The sequence below is a fragment of the Chroicocephalus ridibundus genome, chromosome 3 (genome assembly GCF_963924245.1).
Source record: "Chroicocephalus ridibundus chromosome 3, bChrRid1.1, whole genome shotgun sequence".
Taxonomy (NCBI): domain Eukaryota; kingdom Metazoa; phylum Chordata; class Aves; order Charadriiformes; family Laridae; genus Chroicocephalus; species Chroicocephalus ridibundus.
This window is the reverse complement of record NC_086286.1, coordinates 91,079,065-91,093,204: the sequence shown is the minus strand read 5'-3', so window position 1 is coordinate 91,093,204 and position 14,140 is coordinate 91,079,065. Positions and strand designations below refer to the sequence as shown.

At 41.5% G+C, this 14,140-nt stretch overlaps 1 protein-coding gene across 1 annotated transcript in view; it reads right to left on the bottom strand.

Moving 5' to 3' along the window:
* The window catches only part of ME1 (malic enzyme 1), a 183,226-nt gene that overhangs the window by 6,347 nt on the left and 162,739 nt on the right, over positions 1–14,140 (bottom strand). Inside the window, exons 10-12 of the mRNA XM_063330091.1 lie at positions 9,689–9,794; positions 6,513–6,655; positions 3,763–3,936 (exon numbers count right to left, since the gene is read on the bottom strand). Coding sequence (XP_063186161.1) covers positions 3,763–3,936; positions 6,513–6,655; positions 9,689–9,794 — 423 coding nt within the window. The remainder of the gene's footprint in view (positions 1–3,762; positions 3,937–6,512; positions 6,656–9,688; positions 9,795–14,140) is intronic.

Below are 14,140 nucleotides of genomic sequence, written 5' to 3'. Positions count from 1 at the left end.
TAATGAAAGGATTTAACTGGATTATTTCTGGAGTAACTTAACTGTAGGTCACACAAGCCAAGAATATTTCATTAGTTGATAATTCTCTGTCCCTTTTGTTGTTTTTCATAGGACTTAGAAGAACAGGTAATGTCCCTTGTCATCACAGAGCAATTGCCTGCAATTAAGAGGTATTACAGCTTACAGTACCTTAGATTTACTGTCCAAAATCAAAGTTACATGCTATTTCACTTGGCAGGAAGAAAAGAACACTGAAAGTAGAATTTGTTGTAGTGACAATAAGCTATTTGTGGCTTTTATCAGATCTAACTGGAGAGGCGGCAAAGGAAGAAGACAGGAGGTGCAGCTTGCAGTCTGTGCTGCTTATTTTTTATACTTTCTTTTTTCAGGTAAACTACTGCTATAATCTGAGAAGGTCCTTCTATCTAAAATGCATGGTTTGGGTGCTTTAAATTTTGCAGCATCTTGGGTGCTTCCATTTCAAACGGAGGATACTAACCACTGTTCTAAAAAACTCATGAAACTATTTTGATTTTATCCTTCCATTAAAAAAGCCAAGAAAACCAAAAAAAAAGCACTTTTGCCTTTGCTTTGTACCGTAATTTCAGCTAAGGGCCTACGGAGCCCTCCCGGCCTTCACACCCCTGACACCTCTTCTGGCAAAGACCCCTCTGAAAGCCATCAGTCGTCACCTTGCTCGGTAACCGAGCCCCAGCCACTCGCTGCCGCCCGCACAAGGAGGGAGACCAGACGTGACTGCTCTCAGCTCCGGCCGTAAGGCGAGTGGCTACTCATTGATCTTGCCAGCAATAGAGACTTTCTACGCCAGAAAAAAAAAAATACATTTTGACACGTCAAACTTTTTTAAGGATTTTACTAGAGGATGACAATTACGTAGCAAAACCTTTACCAAAAAAAGCAGCCAGGAGAGAACCTCTACCTCAAGAGAGTCTGTAAAAGCTTCCTCCCAGTTTCTGATTTTACTTCCCTGACTGTTACATTTCTTTCTTTGATTAGGTTTCTTTGTTCAGAACGGACTTTTTTCTGACTTAGTAGACTGCCACTTGAAACGTCGTTCAATCCACATATGTGTCACCTTTCATCCATCAGCACTCTATATATAGGAACCATTTCACCCAAACCAAAATGAAGCAACTTCTAGAATGAAATAAGACAACTGTTTAACACAGCAGTTCAGACCAGCAAGTGAGGAACACCGTATCCAACTGAAATTACAGGGAAGGATTTAAAGGGAGGATATAATTATCCAAAGACTTAAGAGATGGATCATTGCCCTCCTAAGATGGTTAAAGCCAGTGGAGACAGTCTGGGCTTTTTACTAATTTTAAAGATGGAAATTGTGAATATCTTTCTCATAGAGGGCAAGCTGATGGCAAACTTTTTTAAAGATGCCATAGTACGCACATTAAAAAAACCCTTCAGAAATCCAGCAAGGGCAGCACACAAGTGCTCACCCTTTAAAAAAGCTTCTTATCACATACAGCTGGTCATAGGATCATGTTGGCTATCGGTTGCCTCTGAGTGATAGTAAAGGGCCATCTTTCCTTTAATCCATGAAGAGGACACAAGCAGCAAGAATCCTGGAATGCAATATCCTTTAGAGGAGTTGCAAGAGTTGAGTCAGGCATTCTCACTTCTGCTAATTGGGGCAACTTTTTTCTCTTCTTTTTTTTTTTCTTTAAATTGTTCACTAATAGTTGCTAACTGCGTTGCTTTGAGGCTTCCTCTGTGTGCTGCGTACACTTCCCATATATTTCCAAGCGTGCTTACGCAGCTTCTTTGAAGATTAGGATGCTGCACTTCCGTGAAGTTCTGTGGATTGTAATTTATATGAACTGGACTGGGTAGGAATTATCGCTGAAGCGCATCTAGGTTAATTAGATCTAACTTGGTAAACTGAGTCCGGCCTTCTTCCTTATTTCCATACCCTTTAAAAAAAAACCCAAAAGCATCAGGCTTGTAATGACTTTACATGGATGGTCAGACCATCATGTGCTGCTTAGGGCTCTTTAATCACTGTCTGAACTGAGCCTGGGCTCTCTCTGAGCAGGATGAGCTGGAAAGCACATTCCTGGGAGCAGAGCAGCCAGGATCTTGAGAATCACTGGGTATCACATCACTCAACAGAAGGAAGCTGAGTCCTGTGAGGCTCATTATGTTGCTTTTGGTGCCAGCCAAGAGCAGAACCAATAGAGGAGACATAGGAGACAAGAACTCCAGGACAGGGCCAGGAAGGGGGTGAGATGGAAAGGGTCCGAGGAAGGAGCAGTAAGCGTGCTGTGACACTATAGTGGATGAGGAGCAAAAATGCTGAACCCAGAAAAGCACAGAAAGTTACAATTTTCTTACATGAGAAACAAGTACAGAAAGACTGACTTACTGTTTTTAAAAAAAAAATAAATTACAAAATCGTAGGATTATAGAATTGCATAGGTTGGAAGAGACCTTTCAGATCATCTAGCCCAACCAGCACCCTAACTCTGACAAAAACCATCACTAAACCATATCTCTAAGCACCATGTCTACCCGTCTTTTAAAAATCTCCAGGGATGGTGACTCAACCACTTCCCTGGGCAGCCTGTTCCAATGCTTAACAACCCTTTCAGTGTAAAAATTTTTCCTAATATCCATCCTAAACCTCCCCTGGTGCAACTTGAGGCTGTTTCCTCTTGTCCTATTGCCCGTTACTTGGGAGAAGAGACCGACCCCCACCTCCTTTCAGGCAGTTGTAGAGAGCGATAAGGTCTCCCCTCAGCCTCCTTTTTTCCAGGCTGAACAACCCCAGCTCCCTCAGCCGCTCCTCATAAGACTTGTTCTCCAGACCCCTCACCAGCTTCGTTGCCCTAAATGTAAGTATTTGATTTCAACAACTGCTGGTAATTTATTTTGTTTGAACAAGGGTTTCTAAAAAAATAAAGGCCAGATTCTTCTCCCATACATGTTGAAGAACCAATCCTGTGCGGCTGTGATGTCCTACTGTAAAACAGTGGATGTCAGATTTTTGAACAATCACTGGAAGTAGGTGGTGAATGACTCCTAGAACCAAAATTGTTTGCTCTCTGTTCATCTCTTGCCCACTGAGTGGACGTAGAGGAGGGACCACATGTTGGATAACATCAGAACAAAGATCATAAAAAATTGCCTGAAGAAAGAAAAGAACTAATGCAGAAAAGGATAAGAAAGAAAACGGGAAGAATAACACAGTTGTGTCAAACTGTGGTCCCAGGAACCACAAGGCAATAGAAGACTTTCACCAGCTGTTGACAAGGGAGATACACAAAAAACAATGCCAACAGCTCTACTCAGAAATACCTAAAAAGCTAATAGGCTAAAAGAAATTATAATTTTTGCAAGCAAAACACCCACAAAAGTCACCAGCTACAAAGCTACCAGCATCAAAATGTAGTTATTTTCAATCTAAAATCAAGCCTATGTGCACCCGTCTGCAAACTGTACATACGTGCATTCACCTGTGATAATACAGCACTGAAATTTTCTCTTTTCTCCTTGCCAACAGAAGGTGAAGTTTATATCAGATGACCTTTGGACCAAGTATTAACTTTTTAAAAACAACTTGTTCAAATAGAGCTTATAAAAATCAACATACCTTGCAAATAAAGACCTTACACAGAAAGCACTAAGTTTCTAATTTAAAAGATAATGTTTAACTATTTCTGTTTAATTGTTCATTATTACCAAGTTACTAAATTAAAGGAATATAAATAATTTTTAATAGAGTACCTCAGCAGTTGTGAGGAACACGTCCTCGCCAATATGTTTCAGTCCACATGAAATAACGCCAAGGGCAACTCCTGGGAACACATAGGAATTGTTACCCTGTCCAGGATAGAGAGTTTGTCCGTTTGGTAGAGTGACAGGATCAAAAGGACTTCCGCTGGCAAAAATGCCACGTCCCTAAATTGTAACAAGAAAGGCAAAGAAAGCACGTTAGTCATGAGGATGCTGTTGAAATATTTCACACATCCCTTTAAATATTTACCACTGTGGAAGCTGGGTTACATCTATTTAATATCTCTTCTGAGAGGGTGTTAGAGCTACTTAACTATGTCTCCAGAGCATCAGGATGCTGATCCTGGAGATCACTGGCAATTCTCTGTGACTATCTGATGTCAGAGAGAAACAGCTGCCTTATTCAGGTAAGAGCTATCAGCACAATTTAGAGAAGGAGAAAGTGAAATCCAGCACTCGTTATTCATTTTGTGAGTCCGTGCCAGAAGAAGGGTACATGGGAAGAAGGTATACACCTGGAGCTGGAGAACTCCAAGTGGACAATGCTGTCCTGGTAACAACAGGTGATGTTGCTAGATTTTTTTCCCCAGCAGCAGATCATACACAAAAATGACACCAAGGCCACAAAATGTTGCACTTTTGGATGTGTCATCTTCTGAGGAGCTGTGGAGACAAGCAGAGCCCTGTTCCTCTCAATCTCCCCTCTTCAGGTGGCGGCACCCACTCCACAGCTCAACAGAACGACAGAGGTGCAAGCTCTGTCCCAGGAACATCATCCCACAGTGCAACCTATAGCACAAGTTGGTGATGGGACCTCCTCTTCTGGGACCTTGTGGCTCCCCTCGTTATAATATACCGAGCAGGGTGAGGGCACCAACTCAGGCACCTGTGTGTGATTGTCCAATACTGATAAAACCACTAGGATGTTTCCCAGCAGATTTTTGGGTAGTGCCAAGTATCAGTGTTGCCACCAGGGCCCAGGCACCACACACACACTGGTCCCAGCAGGCAGCATGGAAGAGCCAGCCTGTTTTGGGGAGAATTTAGCTGTACAGACACAGGTTACACCGTATCACTTGTCCTGAGGACAAGAGGACTGGCTCTAATGCATTTTATGTTGCAGTTCACATGGGACCTTTAAATCTCTTCCCAGGACCCAGCCACAGGCATAGCTCCACGCTGGCACACAGCAGTCAGCTGCGGGGAGGAACAGAAGCCTGCAGGGTGTCCCAGACGTGGTGACAGGGCTCATGTTGCTAACGGCTTAACAGGAGCTAAGAGGAATATTCGGCCTGGCGTCATTCAGTAGGACGCACGTTCGGAGCTGCGATACCATGGGAGTACCAAGGGATGGGCCGTCGGAGAGCTGCAAGTCTGACGGGGTCTCACTGCTCCCCTGGGACGAGGAACACCCCGATGGGAGCAGATGCCGGCATTGAAGGGCCATTCAGGGGTGGCAGAAGAGGCACCTCAGAGGTGACACCCCTGCAGGATGACTATACAGGATCTCCCCAGATCATTCCTGGGAGAGAGAGGTAATTTCTACAGCAGGCCATGCAGTTTTGGAGGAATGAGGGGAGTGACAGCCCAAAGGGCAGCCCAAAGAAAGCCCGCAGCCCAAAGGCCCCTGGCTCTTGCCTTGCAAAGGAAGGAGCACCCTCCAATTTAAGCAGTAAATTTAGGTGGGGAAGAAAAGCCAGCCTTTATTTACGCTAGCACTGCTAAAGTGACAAATGTCACTGTTAAATACTTCAGAGGCGCTTTGTATCAGAAATATCTATGCCCATTTTAGAGAACTGGAAACGTGCATTTTAAAATATGCCACTGTTGCTATTCAGCTCTTCAGAAGAATATTCTGTTTGGTTTGGTGTCATGCAGTACTATCATGGCTGGCTTATTATATGTTTTGGTGATGGATCAAATACTTCAGTGTGTCTTTTGCCCTGCTTACCAGATGTCATTACCCGCTATAACCAGCCCTTCATGCAGGCAGCTTCCCTGGCTCTCGCACTGCGCTGTAATTGTGCATTGTGCAGTGGGGAGCGGGCACGCTAAATTTGTCTTTTAAACATTGTGAAACTTTCATTCAAACTGCCCTGTATTTGACAAGAAATCCAAACACAATCCACTATGAAACACATACAGTCAAGTACTCATACATTTCACATTCTGGACTAAATTACAGCATAACATGTTTATTAGCACTTCTATAATACAATAATAAATAAGCAAGCGCGGTTCCCTTAATTTTCACCCATGCCTCCGTAATAGAAATCTTTGTAAAAGGAGTCAATCACCCCAGTTCTTAATAAAGAATTATTTTAAAGATTCTATTTTCTGTACTGAAGTATTTTCTTACCCTAAAGAGTATTTATAAAATCTTAAATGAAAAGCAGCCCACTGTGTGTGTATATAACACAAAGTGGTACAGTTCAAAAACAGGCATGAGGCTTTAACGATTGACGGTTACTGATGCTTCAGTTATAATCAAGACTATGAGTCATGCCCAACACCAATAAAAACTATTAAATGTTTTTTGAGGGTGCATGCATGTATTGACTTCAGTGAAATCGTCTTGATAAAATCTGAAAAATATGTTACTTAGTTTAACTCATTTTACTTACACACAGAGATATAATTAGCAGTTGCTACTCCACCCTCTGTCTTCCTCCCATTTCAGATTTCATTTCACACTTAGTTTTCACTACGTACATACTGGAGAAATGTTAATCTCTTGTTACCTCTGTATATTTGTAGCACTGCTCAGCAGTGCATTCTGCTTTGCTGGTAGGATTGCTGAGAGCAAAAATAATGGGACGTTTGTTTAGAGCAGCCATATCCTGCAGAATTTCTTTAGTAAAAGCACCACCAATTGCAGCAACTCCTAAAGAAAAGAAGAGAAACACACATAACAAGCAGACAAATGCCATCAGTTCAAGGTCACTTTTAAAGGAACAGAGCTCTTTTGATGGCATACCTCCCTTTTTACAATGGAATTCAACCTTTTTCATAAGGTGGTTAAAATAAAGTTTTGTATAAAAGATTTTGCAATAGTGAACCTTCAGTATTATCGCTAACACAAGGCAGAATCTATTCAACCCTGTACAGTTTGGTGAATTTCTCATTTCATTTTTCTTAGGCACTTTATATAAATTAGAAATGCATCACCTAATTGGCAGGTAAGGCCAATAAGGAGTACGAAGGTACAACTCTCTCTCCTAAAGGCTCGTGCAACAGACTGGACAGTTTCTCCCAAATCCAGTGTATCAGATTTCATTTTTTTCTGACATGACGAGTAAAGTCTCTGCCTTCTAGAGCTGATCATTCTGTCATCTCCAGCCTCAGATGAAGAATAATCCCATTTTTGAGTCTAAGGCTTCCCTGACAGCAACATTTTTTTTTAATACTTTCCTTTCCATCCCACCAGTGATGCTTTTCTATTCGCCATTCTGTACTCACAGCCAAAAAGGAGGGGGTGTGATGTTTTTGAGATGCCAATACCCCTGTATTTCTGCCTAACCTACAAGATTTGGGAATCCAAGGACCAGGTCCTTGCTCTCCACGCCTTCAGTGAAAAACAGATAAACAGACCTTGGAGTAAACTTAAGTAAATCTTTATGTCCAGGGAGGCCTCTATCGTTTGGCTTGTAGAGAAGGTAGCCTCCTTCTTGCTCAGAGCCCCCAGCGCCTGGACTGCTTTCCATGCAACGTCTGAGTTTCAACAGTAGGAAAAAAGCTGTTGTTCCCTCTCTTGGGGGAGTAGGAATGGATTCAAACCTGGGCCAGGAGAGGATCTCTCTTGGGTCAGTAGTCTAATGTCTCGTCACAGTGAGCATGCCAACATTGCCCACTCTAAAAGGACAGGCTGGCGTCCGCCAAGGAGAGCACAAGGTACTTGGAGGGAGGTGAAAGGGGTCCTCACCTCGCAGAACTGGCTAGAAGGTCACACACAGGACTAACATTTCATAAAGGTGCCTCAGAGTATTTTCTGACTGCTTCTACACAAAGCATGGTATCATCTTACAGAGACATCTTCAAGCTCAGTCTCTGCCCTCAGTGGGCAGAGGCGGGTGCCCCACTGAAATTCCCTGAATTGTTTTAAATTGAGCTTTCCCAAGAGGTCTACTGAAAGCCCAAGCACCCTACGACAGGCTCTTTAGCTGCTTAATGTGGGCCAAATAATGTCTAAGAGCCATTTGCGTTTGCGTCTGGGCAAATCTCCTTTATTCTGATCCCATGGGTAACAAAAGAGGTAACTCGATGCAAATCAGTGACTTCTTTCAAAGTTTAAACATCTCCTGCTCAAACATTTCTGTCACATACAACTATTTTTTTGCAACTCTGAGCTCTCTGTACTTCACCTTCTGTGAATGGACACGGATGCTTTGATGCAAACGCTCTGCTAGACCAGCTGGGCCACTGTATGTTTGATGAAGAGTTATTGCAGTCATGATTTTGACCCACTTGCATAAGAGCCTGTTACACCCCTTAGTTTCTGGTTAAGTCTGCAGTTACCAAATATCTTTTATATCAGTTTAATGTCTTCTAAAACTGCTTCTGGATAGCCAATAGAAAGAATGACAACTACCTTCAGCTATAAAGTTAAAACAAAATGCTCTGCACAACCTCACTGACTTATTTCATTTTAAAATTGCAATTTCTTATATTTGGCCAAGCTAAACTAAGACTTTCCCTTGAGCCATCGCAGGCGATAAAATGTATATGAGGATTTTCTGAGACAAAGTAAAACACTGGGAGAAGGAGTACGTCATCCCTATGACTCCTGCTGCCACGGGGGAAGATACAGAATGACTAGTCCTCCAAACCGAAAAAAAACCAATATTAATTTTCCTTGTTGTTTCTGTTGGAAGAGCCTTCATTATGCAGTATGGCTTAGGAGAAAGTGACCTCGAGGGAAAGTGCCACGTAGATTTAGATATAAAAACAACACACTGTAAAAATCCTTATTTCGTGACAGCAAACATTCCCTAAGCATCCACACACCTTTATCTAGATAAATATTACAGATCATTCGATCTATTCTTCTGTTCCACTAGCTTTTTCAGCCTTGATTTCTACTAAATAAATTTTCTAGACTACATGGTCTCTCTCTGGCAGTCATATCTTTATGGAGCATAGAAAAAGAGAAGCTTTATTTACCTCAATCATGATCACTGTCAAAAGCAGATTTTAGGACCATGTGGTCTAGGCATAGTTGAAAAGGTAGCTCTTAAAATGTAGGATAATTTTCACTGTGGCATTTCAGATTTCCCAGCATCTGATGAATGATTTTACTAGCCAGATAGAAATTTCAAGTCTTACATACTAAAAAAAAATTCTTTAAGAGGACTTGCAGTTCATTCCTGAAACCGTCACGGGAATATAATAACCAAACTGCAGAGAGCTGAGCACTCCTTTACAGAGATCCCAAATCCTGCATCTTTTAAAAAAGAAAAAGTCTTTGTAAAATCTGTGTTTTGGTCTGCACAAAGGGCTGGTGGCTAAGGACCTAAATATGAGGGGAAAGAAGGTTCACAGCTACATCATGCTCATATTTGCACAGCTTTACACGCACTTAGCTGAATTTTCTAAGTTGGAGGTTGTTTGTATTACACCATCCACATTAAATCAGAAGTAATTTAGGAAGGTGATAAGGTTCTCCATCAGATGTTTAAACCAACTCGGATTATTCCCCCTGTAAGATGGATGGCTTGGAGTGAAAGCAGTGTTACATGCTTGGATAGTTACTATTTGTTCAGTTGCTTAATAGAGTCCATTGTGCACCTAGTGTTTTCTAAAAACACACAAAGGTAAACTCTGTTCAGAGGAACTCGATCCTGTCTTCAGACAAAGCCACATCCCCGTTTTTTTTTTCCAACAAAGAATAAGGTCATTGCTTTAAAGTAAAAGAAATTACCTATTAGCACGGATGGTTTTATATCTTTAACAATATCTTGTAGATTTTTCATTTCACCATGTTCATGGGCAAAACGTTCCTTCTCAGATGTTAATGAGGCACGCCCCTGAATAAGGAAAAAAAAAAAGAATAGTTATTAAAAGTTTAATGGAACTTAATATCCTGGGATAATCAGTGTACAAAGTATCTGGTTTAACATGTCCTATTTTCATTTCTACTTTTGCGTCTATCACCAGGTACTGTAATAGACACAGTTACACTGTGTACAGCTAACACATTTAGGATAATCTAGGACTAATTATTTCTCTAAGCAGTAGGTAAATTAAATTCAACATTTTTACTTTAAATTCATAACAGCTGTAGAACACCACAGTATTAACAATTATATGAAAGCATCATTGATTTCTTCTTTGAAGCATTCTTAAAGCTGTTCTACCTCTTAACATTTGGTCAAACACTTAAAGTTGCTAATGATAAAGCATAAAAATATTGATATAGCAAACAGTACGGATGCACCAGGATGCACGAGGGGGATTTGTAACTTAGCAAAACAAAATTAGTTTCTTCTGGCTTTTTCGGCTTTGCTCTTGTCTGAAAGTATAGAGACTATATGGGGGGAGTATATAGACTATCGGGGAGCCTATATTTTGCTCCACGTTTTTCATATTTAAGTCATTCATTCTTAAGGATGGAATAAAACTAATTCTAACCAGATGTCTGGTGCACTGTTTTTGCATTAACAAAATTGACTCAGCTGTGAAACAACTTTTGCCCTGATCTATACTGGCAATTTCCACCCATCGATGCCCAGCAAGGTTTCCAAATGGAATATGACAGATGTAGGGAAAAGGACTTCGAAGTATCATTGACATTGACTGGGCTGCAAACAGGATTTGAGCTCAGTGTAAGTAACGTGGAGTGTGGGGCAAGAAGGGGCCAGAATTTGTGAAAATTATATTAATTGCCTAAATACGTGGACCTCTGTCTGTACGCAGGCATCTGAAAGTTTCAGCAGAAGAGTTTAAAATGCATACACCTCCACCCCTCGTTTCATCCAGAAAACATCACTGCAAAGGCACCTTTCAAACACAAATCTAGAAGACGGTGCCAGCCCCTCAAACACCTTACAATTTCAGAGAGCAAGAAGCAGATGACACAGATATATAGGGGAAGTACACGAGGAAAATGAAATGCTAAACGTAATTTAGACCCAATAGCCAGAACAGATATATGTACCACCTCCCTAGCCACATCTTTTCCAACTGATAAGATGAAAGTTCCCTTAATCTTAGCAAGTTAATTAAGACTATACTGAAGTATTAGGACAGAATTCAGCCCGTGATTCCAACAAAGTCTATGAATTTGACAATTTTGGTTCAATTTATGGCCGTGTCCATTACTGAATTCAAGACAGGATTAGTTTTATAATGGCATTTTTGCATAATTTTAATAAAAATGAGAAATCTGATGCTACATTTCAGACCACGATTCGGCCACGTGGCAATGTGGGGCTGTGCCAGTCCCATCACCGAAGCTCCTCTGCTGGTCCTCGGCCGGCCACCACAAGGGCTGGTAGACAGGAGGGAAGGCCATTTTTCATTTCCAGCTGCAAGAAAAGCATTTCCATCCCGAGGGTACCACAGGAAGCCAAGGAAGGCTGTTATGTGGTCGGGGCTGACAGAGCTGGTCGGCCTCACAGGACGCCAGCTTCTCTTGGCTCACCCGTGATTACAAGGAATTTCCAGAGATTTCTCCTCTTCCACGGATTTTTTTTTTTACATGACCAAAATACAGAGTTTTTAAATTAGGAGGGTTATGGCTGGATGTGCTTATACGGGTCTTAAGTGTTCTCCTACAGCGATTACCATGGAAATACTGCGATACGGGCACCTGGTTTCCTTTGCGGGTAAAATGTGAAATTCTTAGCCTCGAGAAAATGCTGCAATATTAACAATTTTTGGCATACACATGCTCGAATCATTCCACCGTCAATACGCATTTTGAAGTCTGCCACTTCCCAGCACCCCAGCAGATGTCCCCACAGTCTACACACACGGTTTAGATGCATCTCATTTTAAAGCGGGTGTTTTGCTTAACACTTTCAAGGGAACTATATTAATTTTTCCTTTTAGTCACCCAAGGAAAAAAAATGCATTTATGACTTTCAGGCCAAAAGCTTGTTGCTAGGTATAACTCAAAATACTATAAATAAAAGCCACTTTTCATTCTAATTGGCTGGTTGGTTGAAATTGAAGCGTTCGACAGAGCCAGACTTGGAGGCAGGATTCCTGGGCAGCTGGGAATGGGTGCCATGGGCAACTATCCGATCCCATGCTGCTTCTTCAGTTGGTTCCTCAACAGCTTATCAGGCTGCTATTGAGGAAGCCGGTTTTTCAATCTGGTCTTAAAATCCAACTTCCAGGAGACTGCCCTGGGCTACCATGAAAAATGAAATCACTCCCTATGACCAGCTCATTCTTCAGGCTGTGGCAGGCTGGTAGCTCTGAGCGCCTCCAGGATCTGCTGATCTGGGCAGATCTCTTAGGAAAGGTGACCTCCAATGTTTTCCACTGCGCTTAACAGCTGAGAGGCCAGGCTGACATCTTCCTGGAGAAAAATGTTGATATTCTTTCATTTTTTTTATCAAAACAAATAACCAAAATCCTGCATGAAACCGATTACTTCTTTATACAGTTTTACACTTGATTCATTTTCGAAGAGGTACTTCAACATTTTAAAATTAAGATAATGGCAGAGCTGTGGAAACACTTGTTGATGCAACACCAAGGAGTCAAAGTCCCATTTTCTACTGACATTAACAATCATCTCTCACTTATTTAGTTACAAAGGAATACTCAAACAGTAAGCTGATGTCACCCACTGCAATGCTTTCCGAGCCTCTGGCTAGTGAGACGAGTGCTAGCCAGATGGGTCAGCTTAGGTCAGATTCACTTCTGCCCTAACTAAAATTCTGTCTGCCCTTCATTTCACACTCTAAAAACAAACAAAAAAAACAAAAAACAAACAAAAAAAAACCCAAAACCCCAAACCAAACCCCAAACACATTTAAATTTATTTCTTTATTCAGCTTTGGTCTGAATTAGCTTGATCCCATTAGTCAGAATGAATCATGTCTCCAAGTAAATATTTCTCTAGTATATTAACTAAGAATGAAATATTAAATTCTGTGGTTTACCAAAAAAAAACAACAGCTATGTACATAGAGATTTTTGCTTGGGAAATGCTTATAAAAGAAATTCTATGGTGAGGGTTTTTTTAATACATGTTTTAAATTGATTGTCAGAAATGTATTTTAATTGATAATTCAGTGATCCTAAAGGAGCTACGTAACACCTACCTAAAAACCCTGTCTGAGATTTCAAGGCCAGCCAGTTGATTTGGTTACAAAACTCCAATAATTTAGAGGACAGTGCTTTAGATAGTATTTTTTCCTCGGTGCTTTAGATAGTATTTTTTCTCCCCAGATTGGCAAATTCTTAAGTTCTGCTCTCCACAGAGTAGAGAGGCGGCAGCAAGAGCACGGCTAGCTTTCCTCTGTGCCCTGCAAACGGGGCAAGCAGTGACACGCAGGAAGGAAGAAACAATTCAGTTTTGTGCATGCTTAACCTCAAACTAAGGGGTTGCCAGTCCATTTAGTACAAGCTTCCAGACATCCGCCCCCGAATGCCTATAGCCGGAATAAGAAATCACAGAGTTTTTGTCAGCAGAGAGAAGAGGATGGAGCCAAAATGCAGAAGTCTCAATTGTGGATTTGTGTGGTTTTTCTGTCTTGCCTCTCTCCTGACACCGGAGAGATGACCCGTCAGTGCAGAGCTGCTCGGACTATCAGATCTTCCCGAAGCGCAGAGTCTGTCTTCCGACATTTCCATTTCCAGCCCTGGCTTAGCCAGCTTTTGTACGCTGGCGATCTGCTGCTGGGAAGTGTGCTGTGCAGGAACAACACAAGGCAGCATAAACCAGAAACTGCTCTGGTCTGCCTCCATCTCCATCATCCTAAGATACTAACACCGCACACAGCTCACTGATATTTCCCTCCTTCTTTTAAAAAGGAAAAATTTTAAATACCCCATACTGAGAAAGAATTTAAATGAGTTCTGTGGTTCTGTGTATGAAGCTCTGAGTCTTTTAAGTAGAAACATCATCTTCAGTCACATTTGTATTTGTCTTCTAAGTCCACTGCCTTTCTCTTTTAGCATTATTAAAAATTCATTCATTCTATGAAAAGGGCTCAGAAAAAACAGCAATCTAAAGATGTGTCCCTCTCAGTGTGCCAAGCCTCAACACAGTCTCACCGTAGGACTTCAATGCTTGCCACGCACAGCAGGGATTTTTCTACTGGTTCCTACCAAAGGATGTTATCGCACCGTTGTTCAAATAGCAGTATGAAGACTCATCTAGGCCAGACAGCAGCTGTCCTAAGTTGTAATATGT